The sequence below is a fragment of the Canis aureus genome, chromosome 18 (assembly GCF_053574225.1).
Source record: "Canis aureus isolate CA01 chromosome 18, VMU_Caureus_v.1.0, whole genome shotgun sequence".
NCBI lineage: Eukaryota > Metazoa > Chordata > Mammalia > Carnivora > Canidae > Canis > Canis aureus.
Window position 1 is genome coordinate 53,714,740 of NC_135628.1, and position 14,581 is coordinate 53,729,320.

At 39.3% G+C, this 14,581-nt stretch overlaps 1 protein-coding gene across 10 annotated transcripts in view; it reads left to right on the top strand.

Annotated features, from left to right (window-relative positions):
• The window catches only part of AHCYL2 (adenosylhomocysteinase like 2), a 164,669-nt gene extending 150,341 nt beyond the window's left edge, over nucleotides 1–14,328 (top strand). For 9 of the 10 annotated variants that reach the window (XM_077857302.1, XM_077857300.1, XM_077857301.1 and 6 more), the window contains 6 exons: nucleotides 550–644; nucleotides 7,240–7,338; nucleotides 8,989–9,057; nucleotides 9,159–9,237; nucleotides 10,535–10,655; nucleotides 11,227–14,328. In XM_077857302.1, the coding sequence (XP_077713428.1) occupies nucleotides 550–644; nucleotides 7,240–7,338; nucleotides 8,989–9,057; nucleotides 9,159–9,237; nucleotides 10,535–10,655; nucleotides 11,227–11,233 (470 nt within the window). In that variant the 3' untranslated portion in view covers nucleotides 11,234–14,328. Of the gene's footprint in view, nucleotides 1–549; nucleotides 645–1,020; nucleotides 1,177–7,239; nucleotides 7,339–8,988; nucleotides 9,058–9,158; nucleotides 9,238–10,534; nucleotides 10,656–11,226 lie in introns of those variants that run through there. The other variant, XM_077857303.1, reaches the window with a different exon arrangement.
• Nucleotides 14,329–14,581: the final 253 nt, after the last annotated feature.

Sequence of the window (14,581 nt, forward strand, 5' to 3'; positions counted from 1 at the left end):
TTTAGAAAGGAAGTTGGTGGTTTTATTATTTTTTTTTATTTATTTTTTTAATTTTTATTTATTCATGATAGGCACACAGTGAGAGAGAGAGAGAGGCAGAGACACAGGCAGAGGGAGAAGCAGGCTCCATGCACCGGGAGCCTGACGTGGGATTCGATCCCGGTCTCCAGGATCGCGCCCTGGGCCAAAGGCAGGCGCCAAACCGCTGCGCCACCCAAGGATCCCTAAGACTTCTTTATAAATGTTGGATTCAAATCCTTTATCAGTTATATGATTTGCAAATATTTTGTCCCATTCGTGGTTGTCTTCTCACTTTCTTGGTGGTATCATTTGTAGCACAAGTCTGTTTTTTCTTTGGTTGCTTGCGCTTTAGGTGTTATATCTAAAAAACCATTGCCTAACAGAAGACCACAAAGATTTATTCCTGTGTTCTACTAAGAGTTTTATAGTTTTAGCTCTTATATTTAGGTCAAGTTAAATTTCACATATGATGTGAGGTAGGGGTCCAACTTCATTTCTTTTCATGTGGATATCTCTTCTATTTTTAAGGTAACAAGAATGTGGTAACCAGAGAGCACTTGGACCGTATGAAGAATAGCTGCATCGTTTGTAACATGGGACATTCCAACACGGAGATTGACGTGGTAAGATTAAGTAATTCATTGTTGGGGGCTTTTTTCTCTCCTTCCCAAGAAATATAAACTGGAAAAGGAAAGAGAAGAGTCATCAAGCCATCCTAAATATGACTGTCCTAGCAGAGCTGTCCATAGTCTGTTCACTTACTAGCCCTTATGACCTGTGCTTGTGGATACCATAAAACTTCTTCATCTCAGTCATTTCAAACGAGTCTTTTCTTCCACCCATGCTTGATATCTACTTACACTGTAAGCCATTTTATCTATCACTTTGGTTCTCTAATTTGATTATATTCACCCTAAAATTATCCAATCCAACATAACACTTGGTCCTACTACGTTGCCCAAGTAATAGTTAATAGAAGTGTTATTTATTTCTTTTCAGACTTACCAAAGTATCTCTCAGTGTGACTCTCACTCTGGTTTTAAATTTTTATGGCATTTTTCTGGCACAACTGTATTTCTCTCTGGGTATATGGCTCAAGCAAAGCATGCTTTCATCTGCCCTGAGGGCTGCTCTGATTGAGCTTCAGCATTGCCAGGTAAGGATCAGTTGATATATTGAGAGTCTTTTGGATAATATCTATTTTAAATGGTTTCTCTTTTTAACTCTGCTATATTCTTCTGTTATTAAAAATAGCTGGAAAAACAACTGACCAAAGCCTATTTCTACTCTTGAGGTTTCTGAGTGGCATGGCTCCATTATTCTGTTTTATCAGGTTATTTTGCTCATAATAATTAATTTATCTTTTCAATACTGAAATTTAAATATTGAATGGTTCCCCCTTTTTTTTATTAAGTTTCACTTATGTGCCATACTGCCTTTTTACTAGTCAAAGATATTAATATTTTTAAAACTATCTAGCACATGATTGTCCTTTTCTGAATTAATCTCCTTAGAGAGCCCCCAAATGGGAAAAGCTTAAGGGAAGTAGTCATCTCTGAGCTCTAAAGAGAAATTTTCTCAGTAAGGAAAGAGGGAAGGAATTTTCTCTGCTAAATCCTCCAGCTCTTAAATAAAACAATTCCAAATGTAATCATGTAATTTTTATATTTTTACTTTATCTCATTTCATCCTCTTGAGTATCCCACAAGGCATTATTCTTATTCTCGATTTTCAATTGGAAAACAAAGACTTAAAGTCCATTGTTCAGTCGTGTACAGTGATCCAAAAATGAAACTGGACCACAAAAATCAGGATTTTTTTACTTCTAGTCCAGTTTTTGTTTTGTTTTGTTTTCCTGTACATTGTACTATTACCTCTTCATGATTTCTAGGTAAGCTTCAAATTGTGATGGTAATCTCCTCTAATGGCAATCCAGACATAAGTAATCTCTTAGGATAAAGGCGAGGAGACTACCTTCAATCATAAATATTTATTGTGTGATTGCATATGCCAATGCTGTTCTAGATGCTTGGAGTCAGTGAACAAAACAGGCACAGATTCCTGCCCTCCTAGAGTTTACATTTTTGAGGAGAAAAAAGACAATAAACATAATAAATAAAATTTATAGTATGCTAGAAGGCAAAAGCACATGGGAAAAAGAAAAAGTAGACCATGATAAGGGGAATCAAGAGTGTCAGGTTATAATTTTAAGTAGTGGGATCAAGGTATAAATCTCATTGAGAAGGTGATGTTTGAACAGACTTGAAGGAATTAGCCATGGATGGATTTTTAGGTAAAGAACATTTCATGAGGGCAGCCCGGGTGGCTCAGTGGTTTAGCACTGCCTTCAGCCCAGGGCCTGATTCTAGAGACCCAAGATCAAGTCCCATGTTGGGCTCCCTGCATGGAGTCTGCCTCTCCCTCTACCTGTGCCTCTGTGTCTCTCGGCTCTGTGTCTCTCATGAATAAATAAAACCTTTTAAATTAATTAATTAATTAATTAATTAATTAAACATTTCATGAACAGCCAGAGTAGATATCCTGAGGCAGGAGTGTGCCTAATCTGTTTGAGGATCAACAATGAGGCCAGTGTGGTTGGAGCAGAATGAGCATGGGGCAGGAAAAAGTGGAAGATGGGGTTAGAGAAGGAATGGGCCAGATTTTATGCGGTCTCATAAGGTATTATAAATTCCTGATTATATTCTGAGAGAAATAGGATGCAATTGTCAGATTCCTAATAATCTGACTTCTGTTATAAAAAGATGACTTTAAAAAAAAAAAAAAAAGGATGACTTTTATTTTAAAAGGAAAAGGATCTGACTGCTGTGGGTACTAGACCTAGTTTTGCAGGAATTGCTAGGTAGCTCCCAGTATCCGGCACTGATAGCCGAGGGCTGTGTCTCAATTCTCTTTGTGCTCTTCTTAGGAAAAGGTATATGACTAAACTAAATGGTCCAGAAAGGCAGAAGCTCACTCAGAAGGGCTTCAGGAAAGTTAAGTTACTCAACCTTTGATGATAGTGTCACAGGGCATAGAAAATGAAATTTAAGGAAATAGCAAACTCTTCTAGTAACTTAAACCAGAATGTTCATTCACTATTTAATCTGTATTGAATAATTCCTCTGCTTTGTGCTGAGTATTTATGGGCTAAAGAAATAGCGAAAAGCATTCCTGTTCTTGTGGTATTTATATTCTAGTGCAGGACACAGACAATAAACAAATAGATAGTTTCATCAGTTAGTGCCTAGTATTGAAGAAAAACAGCAAGGTGGGGACATTGAAGATGATATTTTAGTTAAGGTGATTAAGGAAGGTCTCTTTGAGGAGATTACATTTGAACAAAAACATGAATAAGTTGAAGGAATAAACCATCTGAGCATTCTATTCAGAGAGAATGGTGGGTAAAAGACGCTGAGGTAGAAATAGGCTTGAAGTTGGAGGAAAAGAAAAGAGGTTATTGAGGCAGGAACAGGGTGGGCAAGAGAATGAGAATAAGGCAGCTGAAGGAGGATAGTGGGTTATGTAGGTCTTTGTGGGCCCCAATAAGGACTTCAGATTTTATTCTAGGTACAAGGGAAGCTGTTAGAAGCCATTCCAGGGGTGCCTGGCTGGCTCAATCAGTGGGGCATGCGACTCTTGATCTTGGAGTCATGAGTTCAAGCCCCGTGTTAGGCATATATAGAGATTACTTCTTCTTTTTTTTTTTTTTTTTAAAGGAAGCCATTCCAATGGGGAAGTTTTGACAAGGTGACTGACAAAATCTGATTTGTTTTAACAGATTACTCTGGCTGTGTAAGAAAGAGTATAAAGAAAACACTTCTGGAGCTTGAGTAGTGATAGGGACAATAGGAGGCTCTTTCAGTATTTCCAGTGATAGATGACATGAGTAAGAAGTGGAGGTGATGTATTGTGAAGGTAGGTCAATTGGGATTTGCTAAATGGCTTGGATGCAGGGAGTGAAAAAAGAGGAAAGTCTCTGTAAGTTATCTGAGTGAAACAGTGAAGGAGAATGATCTAGTAAATTTTTCCAGATTTTTTTTTTTATTTTTTTCAAGATATTTTTAGCAATAAAAAATGTAAGGTTTTTAGGTTTTTTTGGGGGGGGGAGTGTTGTAGGAATTTTACCTAACCTTGAGATGTTGACTGCTACATTTCTAGGAAGGAATAGCTCATCAAAATAGTTGGTCACTTAGAAAACTGCATTTTTTTCTGACAGATATTAATGCTGTGAATACTTAGAGAACCTGTGATAGGGATTGTGCTTTTACCTGCATTTTGGCCATGTCTCTCTTTGGTTGTTTCCTTTTCTCTTGAAAACAGACCTACTTACTCATACGCATCACATAGATGGCCTGTGTGATTGTAAGCTTCACAATTCAAGTGGCTAAACCATTATGTATACATACTTTAAAAGTTTATGCCAGCAAAAGAATTAGAACCTGAGATTTGCTATTAACTCTGCATTTCGCAGGACTAGAACCACAGTTGTTCTCCCTGAAAAAAATTGATACGCACTGTCCAAAATCAATTTGTGCAAGCATAATAATTTACAGTGAGATACACAACTTGTTTGGCAACCTAGTAAGGAACCTTTTTCCTGATAGATTGCTTAGTGATTATAAATCAACAGAAAAGACATTGGGATGCTTTTAAGAGAAATTTTTAAAATATTTATTTATTTGAGAGAGAGAATATGCATGCAAGGGGAGGGGCAAAGGGAGAGGAAGAGAAAGAATCTCAAGCAGACTGTGCAAGGAGCCAGTTGCAGGGCTTGATCTCATGATCCTGAGATCATGACCTGAGCCAAAATCAAGTGTCACAATAAACAAATAGTTTGTTTGGGATCCCTGTGTTGTTATTTCTAAAGGCTAAGGGATTTACCTTATATCCTTAACTTCCCAAAGTGGTCTATTTGCTTAAATTCTTTTTTAACTTTATTTACAGTGTTTGTTTATTTGTTTATTTTTAAAAATTTAATTCTAATTTTAAGGTAATAGTTGCTTAGTGTAAAAATTCAAGCAACATAAATATATTTAAAGTAGGAAGTGTAAAAACACATTACAAAATTGATATTATAGTATATTATTCTGCAACTTTATTTTTTCACTTAACAATAATGAATAGTTTTCATGTTAACACAATCTACTTTTCTTTTTTTTTAAGATTTTATTTATTTATTCATGAGAGACACACAGAGAGAATGGCAGAGACATAGGCAAAGGGAGAAGCAGGCTCCCCTCGGGGAGCCGGATGTGGGACTTGATCCCTGAACTCCAGGATCATGCCCTGAGCCAAAAGCAGAGCTAAACTGCTGAGCCATCCAGGCGTCCCCAATCTACGTTTTTTTTTAATATAAGAATTGCATAAGGGATCCCTGGGTGGTGCAGCGGTTTGGCGCCTGCCTTTGGCCCAGGGCGCGGTCCTGGAGACCCGGGATCGAATCCCACATCAGGCTCCCGGTGCATGGAGCCTGCTTCTCCCTCTGCCTATGTCTCTGCCTCTCTCTCTCTCTCTGTGTGTCTATCATAAATAAATAAAAAATTAAAAAAACAAAAACAAAAAAAAAGAATTGCATAATATTCCATTGTATGAGATTATCTAGACTTACTTAGCCATTCCCTTATTAAATTACATTTTTTGCTGTTATAAATAACACTGGATTGAACATTTTGGGGCACTTATATTTCTGAACTTGAGCAAGTGTTCTTATAGGATGAAGCCCTAAAGGTGAAACTGATTGGTCAGAGTTTAGGTACGTGTAAAATTTTGTTAGCTACTACCAAATTGCTCTTTAGGTAAGGTTGAACTAAATTATGAAACTTGACATCTCAAAACATTTTATATTTCCCATCTACCTAATAAATGGTCTAAAAAATGGTCTAGATCATTAATACAGTCCTGAATATACTGAAATATAATTATGTCTGCCTTTTCCACTAAATTGGTAATGAAAAAATGATACCATCCCTGTCCGTAAATAGCTCACAGTGTTACCATTTATGGACAGGGATGGTCCACAGTCTCATCTATAATAGCGTCCTTTGGGGCACCTATGTGTCTCAGTCAGTTAAGTATCTGTCTTCGGCTTGGGTCATGATTGTGTGGTCCTGGGACTGAGCCCTGTGTCAGGCTCTCTGCTCAGCGGGGAGCCTGCTTCTCCCTCTCCCTCTGCCTTCCTCTCTGCTTACTTGTACTTTCTCTCTCTCTCTGTGTGTGTCAAATAAATAAGTAAAATCTTTTTAAAAAAATAGTGTCCTTTACTATATTGCCTAGAAGATCATATGTATTCAGCAAATGATTATTGTATAACTAAGGTGTTTCTCTATTTGTCTGAAAACTACTGTTTGGCAGAACTTCTCAATTTTACCAACTAAGCCAATGGATGGTTTCAGAATATGGATTCCCTTTCTATTTTAGGCATAGCCTATTGGAAAAAGGAAGTTGTTATCTTAAATCTAAACCCTGTGACCATTACTTGATTGCTGCTGTTAATAAACTTAACATTTCTTCTCTTGTTCTCGGAATATACAATATACAGAAATGGAAGGAGGGTGAGCTGTTGGGAGCTTTACCATTAAGCATTTCTCTAAAGGCTACCTCACATTTGCACTTAGGTCACAAAGCTTCTGTAACTTTAGGGTGAACCACCATCATTGAGAAGGTGGAACCTGGGACCTGAGGACATGAAGGCAGAACCTTTGGGCCCCAGCATGCTATATTTAGGACAATCAGCCTTCTCTAACAAATTCCTCTTAGCTTTGATACTCTTTTTTTCTGTTTCTCTTCAGCACTTATGTATTCCGTTTGCTCTGTATTAATTTGCACTTGTTTGCATGTTGCTTTATTAGTATTGTAAAGGCTTTTTCCTCTTCACATATGCATTGTTTTGTATTCCCAGCTAAACTATGAGCTTTTTGAAGGCAGAAACCATGTCTGTGGTTTCTTTTGTATTTCCCATAGCACCTTTTACTGTGCTCAGCAGAGAGTGGGCGTACACTATATGTTGTGGAATGACATCCTGAGTGATCCCTCCCTGGCTGGGCCTAAGATTAAATTCCCTGAAATGGAACAGTCCTAACCAACCCAGGACAGGTATTCTCCATCTGGCATGTTGGTTGCTCCTTTCAACTTGCTATTTGAAATGGCTCCTTCAACATCTTTCCATCCACAAAGTGGGACAAGTCATGGCTGATCATGTGCTTGCTATCTGTGTTGCAGGCAAGTCTGCGGACACCAGAACTGACCTGGGAGCGAGTGAGATCCCAAGTTGACCATGTAATATGGCCTGATGGCAAGAGGATAGTACTGCTGGCAGAGGTAAGACCTGAGATTGGTAAGCAAAATTCACCCCCGATGGCAGAGACTGCAATACCAGGTCCCCTCCTCCGCATGTTCTCTTAAATTTTCAACTCCTCTTTAGCACAAGCTTAACTACTTTACCAGTGGATTTTACATCTAATTGTGAAAGGTCTTTTCATTCAGCAATTAGAAACTATTTTGGTTCCTTACTTTTCACCAATTATCTTGTCTCTCTATGTCACTCTACAGGTTGAGTCAGATAATGACTATTACTGTGGAAGAATTAACGGATAGAACCAATGCCACTTTGAGTGATGCTTATTACAAAGAGATAATGTCATTTGTGGGATGGCTTAATCAGTAAGCACAAAGCAGATATTCTTGACAGTTACTAAACTGTCTTGGGCAAGCTCTGAGAAAGTCATATCTTTGCTGATAGATTCCATGTTTTTGAGTGATCGTTCCTCTGAATTGAGCCAGATGTATAGTATGGTACCTAGCTATATATTGGTTGTGTATTTAATATTTCCCTGCCCTGGCTTCTTCTGTCTCAGACTTCCTCTTCACTTTCATTCCACTTAGCCTTCTATGTCAATGTTTGGCCACTTTTCCTTTCTTGAAATCTTCTCTTCCCTAGCCTTAGATTCCTGACAGCAATATTGATACACCCCTGTTCTGACTTTGACAGTTTCTCTTCTTCAGAGAAAGTACCAAAATAATAAGGATAATAATACTTTTCTCAAGTTTTGGTTTTCAGTTTTCTTTCCTTATTTTTAATTAAAGAAATTGAATATGAAAATATAAAGGTAATACCATCTTCCCCTAGGGACCCTTAAACTTATGTTCAAGTATCTTTACTGTTCTCTTTACCTTTTTTCACCTTATCTCACCTTCTCAAATACTCTAGGGCAACTGTAAAGGGACTGGATTATTTCTTCACAAGTACAGGGAAGGGATGGGCAGGTTGTTAAATATTCATTAATTGCTTTGATATTAGCCAGCTGTCTGGTTACTTATTTCCAGTTGCCCTGGGAGGTCCCATCTAGTAATTTTGATTATAAAAGCAAGCACCAGTTATTTTTGACTACTAAGTTTGAGGGGGGAGAAAGGTGGTCAGGCTTTCTTGGAAACATTCTCCAGTCGTCTCTCTCTAGTCCTTGTATTCTCTGAGTCACCCAGTAGAAAAGGCTATCCTTAAATTCAGTACCAAACTAAGGAAGAAGCACAGAAATTATCACAGCTTCCTAAATTCAAAAGTATCTCCCCTTACAACCTGGAGAGGTTGCCCTTGGATTTGACTACATCCTTGTTTTACAACAATCTTTTAAAGGAATGCCAATACCTCAGAGGGAGGATATTCTGTTGCAGTAAGTAGAAAATTCAGGAGAAATATACTCTTCCTTGGCATAAGCCCAGTATCATGTGACCATCTCTATTCCTTTTTACATAATCCCAGAGATCTTTTATCTATTACCTCATCAAATTTTTCAGAACCTTTTAATTCCACTTAAATGTCAATCAATTCATTCCTATGTATTGAACACCCACTTTCTGTCCAGCAATGGTATTTGGGATGTGTTTGGAAAATGGCAGCCATGCTCGTCCCTCACTCCTCAAAGGCTAGAGACTTTGTCCTAACCCATCTGTGTCTCAACCCTTGCTCTCTAGGGCCGTCTGCTGAACCTAAGCTGCTCCACAGTGCCTACCTTTGTGCTCTCAATCACCGCTACTACTCAGGTAGGGCCACCAGAGCGGGAAGGCAGTGGGCTGGGGAGGGTCATTAGACCATCGAGGTCTCACTTGATGGTGCATCAGCATCCATTTCTCTACTTTTCTAGGCACTTGCCTTGATAGAGCTTTACAATGCTCCCGAGGGTCGTTATAAGCAGGATGTCTACCTGTTGCCCAAGAAAATGGGTAAGCATGTACTCTTCCATTCCCATCCTTACCAATGTAGTTCAGAGTTAGAGGCTAGATGAAGTTTGGGGCACTAAATCTCTTATGGATAGGGGAAAAAAAAGATATCTGTATCTTGCAAAGTAGGAGTTTAGATTCCTAGGTTCCATTCCTAGTTGGCTTATCACATTTTCCCCATGAGTTGCCCTAGTGAAATCATTACATTTTGCTATGACTTGGTTTACCTGCCTGTGAATTTTAAGGATTTTCTGTCTTAAAGTATCTTATATGCAAGAATCTCAAAGGAGGCAAAAATCTTCTTCTAAGAAAGAAGACTCTTCTTCTACTTTGTGACATCTGACTTATTACATTTCTAGGCTGCTACATAGCCCCTTTCAGGCTTTCCTCAGACCAAGAAGACTTCTTCATACTACATCTTCTAACTCTGACCTCATTGTCCAGGCCAAAGGAAAGACTGAATAACTTCTGTTAAGACTAGTTATGTGGGTGTTTCATATAAGAGAAACATTAAACTGTCTTGAATTTTTAAAGAAACTGCCTCAAGCACCTGATACTGTATGTTATGAACTCTGGAGGCAAAGATCAGGGAATAAATCAGCTTCTGGTTTTGTTTTGCTTTAGCCCTAAATGCATAGCAACTGTTAGAAATTGACATATTTTCTCTTTACTATATCCTTTGGAAGGATATAAAAGAAACAGAACAGCCTATATTTTGACCGAATGTATAATGAAGTTAAGAAGACCAAACAAATACTTAGAAAATGACATAAAATTCTGAATTATATGTATTCAGGTAATAGAATGTAAAATAAACCCATAAGAACTAAGGATCCTAAAAGCAAAGCAAACAGTATGGTATTATTATTAGATTCCTTTCTAATTCCTTTCTAATATCCTCAGGTGTTAGTTTTCCAGAGTAACGCAAAGTCTAGAGTCTAAGACAGAAGAAAAAGTCAAGTTTCTCATTTTTTAGTCTCCTGCTATCCCATCTTTTTTTTTTTTTTTTTAGATGCTAAAGATTATTGCTTCTTTCATATCTCCCTTAACTTTCTGGGGAGAAAGAAAGCTTTAAGGACAAGACAGCTAGTAAGAAAGAAGCGTTATGGCTTTGAACAACACTCAGCTTGAAGCTCAAGCAACAACTCCTTAGAATTCTGGGCCAGTGAGCCAGTTGAGCAATTTTCTTTCAGCCTTGGGAATTAGAAGATGTCTTCCAACTTTTTAAGGCCTAGCCTGGAAAGAACAGCCAGACAAGAGGCATGAATGTTTATACCAGGGTTTTTGTGATCTGTTCCAGATGAGTATGTGGCAAGCCTACACCTGCCCACCTTTGATGCCCACCTGACAGAGTTGACAGATGAACAGGCCAAGTATCTGGGACTCAACAAGAATGGGCCCTTCAAGCCTAATTACTACAGGTGCCTTGCCCCCACCCCACCCCTGAAGACAGGAAAGCCTGGGTAGAAAAAACTTTCTGCACTGTCCTTGCATCTTTCATATTTATGTGAACTCAGAAAAAATAAACCCACTCCCCGTCACTGCCACCTCCAAAGGACTCTTTGAGGCCTTCTCCAAGTATTAATGTTCCCTTTCTGAATTTGCCTCCTTTTTTTAAAGATTTTATTTATTTATTCATGAGAGACACAGAGAGAGAAGCAGAGACATAGGTAGAAGGAGAAGCAGGCTCCTTCTGGGGAGCCTGATGTGGGGACTCAATCACCAGACCTGGGATCACACCCTGAACTGAAGGCAGATGCCCAACCGCTGAGCCAACCAGGTGTCCCACCATTTCATCTTCTTGATACGATCTTTACCTCTTTATGGAAAAAATACCGGTCTTTTTCACTGATGTGAAAAAACACCACAAGTATCTACCCTTATCATACACTCCCTGCATCCCTGCTGCTATATACCTTAGGTGGGCTCTTCATGTCCCAGCATCCTCACAAGCTGATAACATCACCCTCTCATCTTTCTTTCTCCCTCTAGGTATTAAGTTCCTGTAATTCAAGCCAGAAGAAATTTTAAGGAATAGAACTCCAAGTCTTTTCTCCACTCCTATACAGAAAAGAACCCAGCAAGCTGCTTCTCCAATCAGCTGCCCGCCGTGCTCACCCTATATGTTAGGTTATTTATTTATTAAAATCTAGAATCCTGTGCCTGTTGCCTTGGCCCAGAGTGTGGTTACTGCCCCGAGGGCTGTGAGAGCCATGAAAGACAGGCTGAGGAAGGAAAGATATGGGGTAATCCTTCCCACTCTATCTTCTGCATCATTCCCCACTGACTTGGAATCCTCAGCAATGGTCATTTGTCTCTTGTCCAGGTTCAGGAGTTAGTCCAGGAATTCCAGACTCCTTGTTCCCTGGGGTTTTCTGGAATAAATTTTCAGCAGTTGCCTTTTTCAGCTTTGGCTTTTCCCCAGGTGAGGCCTTTTGGAAGCCACTGAATTAACATGGCCTGGGTTCCCAGCCTTGACCATCACTATCACTGCCTTCTTTATAAAATGACTAGGAAGGAAGGAATGTTATGACTTCGGCAAGCTACATCAAGAACTTAGCTACGCCAGTGCTTATCAGGTGTCTCCTTCCTTACCCAGGACCCCTTTCTTCCTTGAATATTCACCTCTGTTTTAACACTTTCTGGTTCCAAGAGGAATGTGCCTCCATTATTTCCTCAGCAGCCCTGGTGTTTGTCAGATATTTGTGTTACCGTCTTTCTAACCCAACTAAACTTTGCTCAGGAAGTGGGGGCCAGCCTTACTGGGGCCCATAGTTTTACTTGTCATTTAACTGAACAGTTTCCCAGGAAGTTCCTTCTAGACTGGCACTGTCTCAGAAAAGGAGAGTTTGTTATGAAACTCTGCTTCCTGAAATTTCCTCTTATTGCCTAAAACTGCTTTTGAAACTGAGCAGGGAAAGATGTACTTTCCAATGGATTTGAGGGTGGGCTTTGGAAGTGGTATAGGCCATTCAGGCCCACAGTTTGATACTCTAAAGAAGCAGAATGTATGTGTTTGTCTCCTGGGAAGGGCTTTGCAGCTTAACAAGCCAAGCTATACAGAGATGACACTGTAAGCCGTATTCAGATGATTAAAGCTAGTTTGACTAGTTCGAACCTTCTCATACATTCATTTCTTTGGCCTTTGCCATTGATCAAACTGAGATCTGATGTCTCTATGATTTAGTCCATGGTTTTTCTTCTCTCCTGGGATATATTTTTATATTCTGGCCTCTTCCATCTTAGGATTCTATATTTCAGAGGTGGCCTCTTGAGTAACTCCAACATCAAAAAATTAGTAATGTGAGCAGCCTGAAATTTTATGTCCCACATAAGAGTTGGATACCTTTTGGAGATTAACTTGTTGGTCTTAAGGGTTTCATCGGGACCAGACCAGTTTTAAGAGTTAGTCCAGAGTGGCCCTAGAAATCTTGGATGAAGTGTGTCCCTTTCCCCCCCGACAACCTTCTTTAACATTCTCAGATCTGTCTGTCTGTCTGCCTGTTTGTTTGTTTCTTTTCCCATTTTTTTTTTCCTAACCTGGTCTGCCTCATAGTCTCAAGACCAAGATGACTCAAGGAAATGCCACCAGACCATCCAGGATCACTATAACCTTACCAACCCCGATTCTCCTCTCCTATCTCCACCTTCTTCAACTTCCCCTGGTTTTCACATATACTTTCAGCGCTAGTCGGGAAGTGACCTTCCTTTTGGAGGTATGGAGGTGGGCTTTGGGTAAATGGCTACTTGCCTCATTAAATAGTATACAGCCTCAGCCCATAGCATCTGGTTCCTCAGAGGCTGTATATCTTAGCACATACTGGAAAAATGCCACATACATGGCATTTTCTTTCATGAGGAAGATCGTAAATGCTGAAAATTCCACTAGGCCACAAAGTTCTTCCTTTTGCCTACCCAGTTCTGAGTTTTGTATTAATTAATTTAATCTCTTTTGTATTAATTAATTGGATACAGATCTTTGTAATTCATCTTATATCAAGGGGAGATTCCATTAGGCAGATACCTGGACTCTAGCCTATTATGTTCCTAAGCCAAAAATCATAACCTGCTGTTTCTCAGTAAAGCCTGGCTCTCCGGGGAGCAGTTATTACTATGTACTGATCCTGACAGAGCATACCCTGCCTTGCTATAGTGAAGAGGCCCATTCCAAATAAAAAAAGAGCACCCTAGACCTCTAGATTAGGTTGTCAGTGTTGCTGCCCCTGGTGAGATACTTACCTCTGAGTTTCAGGTGACCTCCTTTTCCTTTCTCTCTGAGGACCCCATGTCAGCAACCATTAAGAAGTAGGAGGCCCAGGCCTCCTGAGTATTTGGGTTCTACCTTAATGTTGGAATCTGGTCATTTATTCCCGCTACCCTTGGAACCAGGACAAATGTGTCTTCTTCCCTCAAGCTCTCACCTTAGATGCATCCTAGGTATCTGGAAGCATGGGAAAGAAGACTAATCTGCTTGTATACGGCCCTGGCAGGTGGGGATACTTACCATTTTCTCTACAATGAATTTGTGCTAGTTTTCGAGGTCTTTTTTTGCCTTCTTAATGGAAATTCAGGGTTTGTTTTTTGTTTTGTTTTCTTATTAAAAAAGAAAAAAGGTATCAGGTCTACCTTCTGTCTGCCCTCCTACCTCCTCATCCTATCCTCCCATATGAGCACGGCTCCCCATGGCCACATACTCCTGCAAAGCTTTTTTGCTGCTTGGCTTTTCTCTGAAGAGATCTGAAATTGCTGCTCCTGTGGTTTTCTCAAAATTAACTTTGTCATGGTTTTAAAAAAAAAGAAATCAAATGCATTGTTGCATTAAGCTTTTTTAATAAAGGAAAATTATGGAAAGAAAATAGGCAACACCAGCAAATTATATGTAGACAATAAACTAAACTATATATATAATATATATATATATTATATATATATAATCATCTAGTTCTCATTGTCATCTTACTGAAAGGAAATAAAACCTCTAAGGATCGCCGTTTCTGAGAGGCTCTTGGAAATCTTTATGTCTAAGTGATTGTATTAGATCAGCAATAATGACTATGTAATCTCAAAAGATAAATAAAATATTCTTAAAATGGATTCTTGTCTTGAGAGTATTCCTTGCTTCTGTGAACTACGAATTCAGAGGTAAGAGATGTTTCTGGGCAACTGGCTGGAGAGCCTGCTGTAGGGCAAGCATGTAAAAAGTTGAAGCAGCTACCAAGAGGCATGTTTGAATGGCCTTAGCCTTGGGTCCCTTTTTCCATAGTGGGCCATTCCATTAATATCTTTCCCCCCAACCCACCCCCTGGTTACATGTGTAAAGAACCTGCTTTCTCACAACCATCACCCT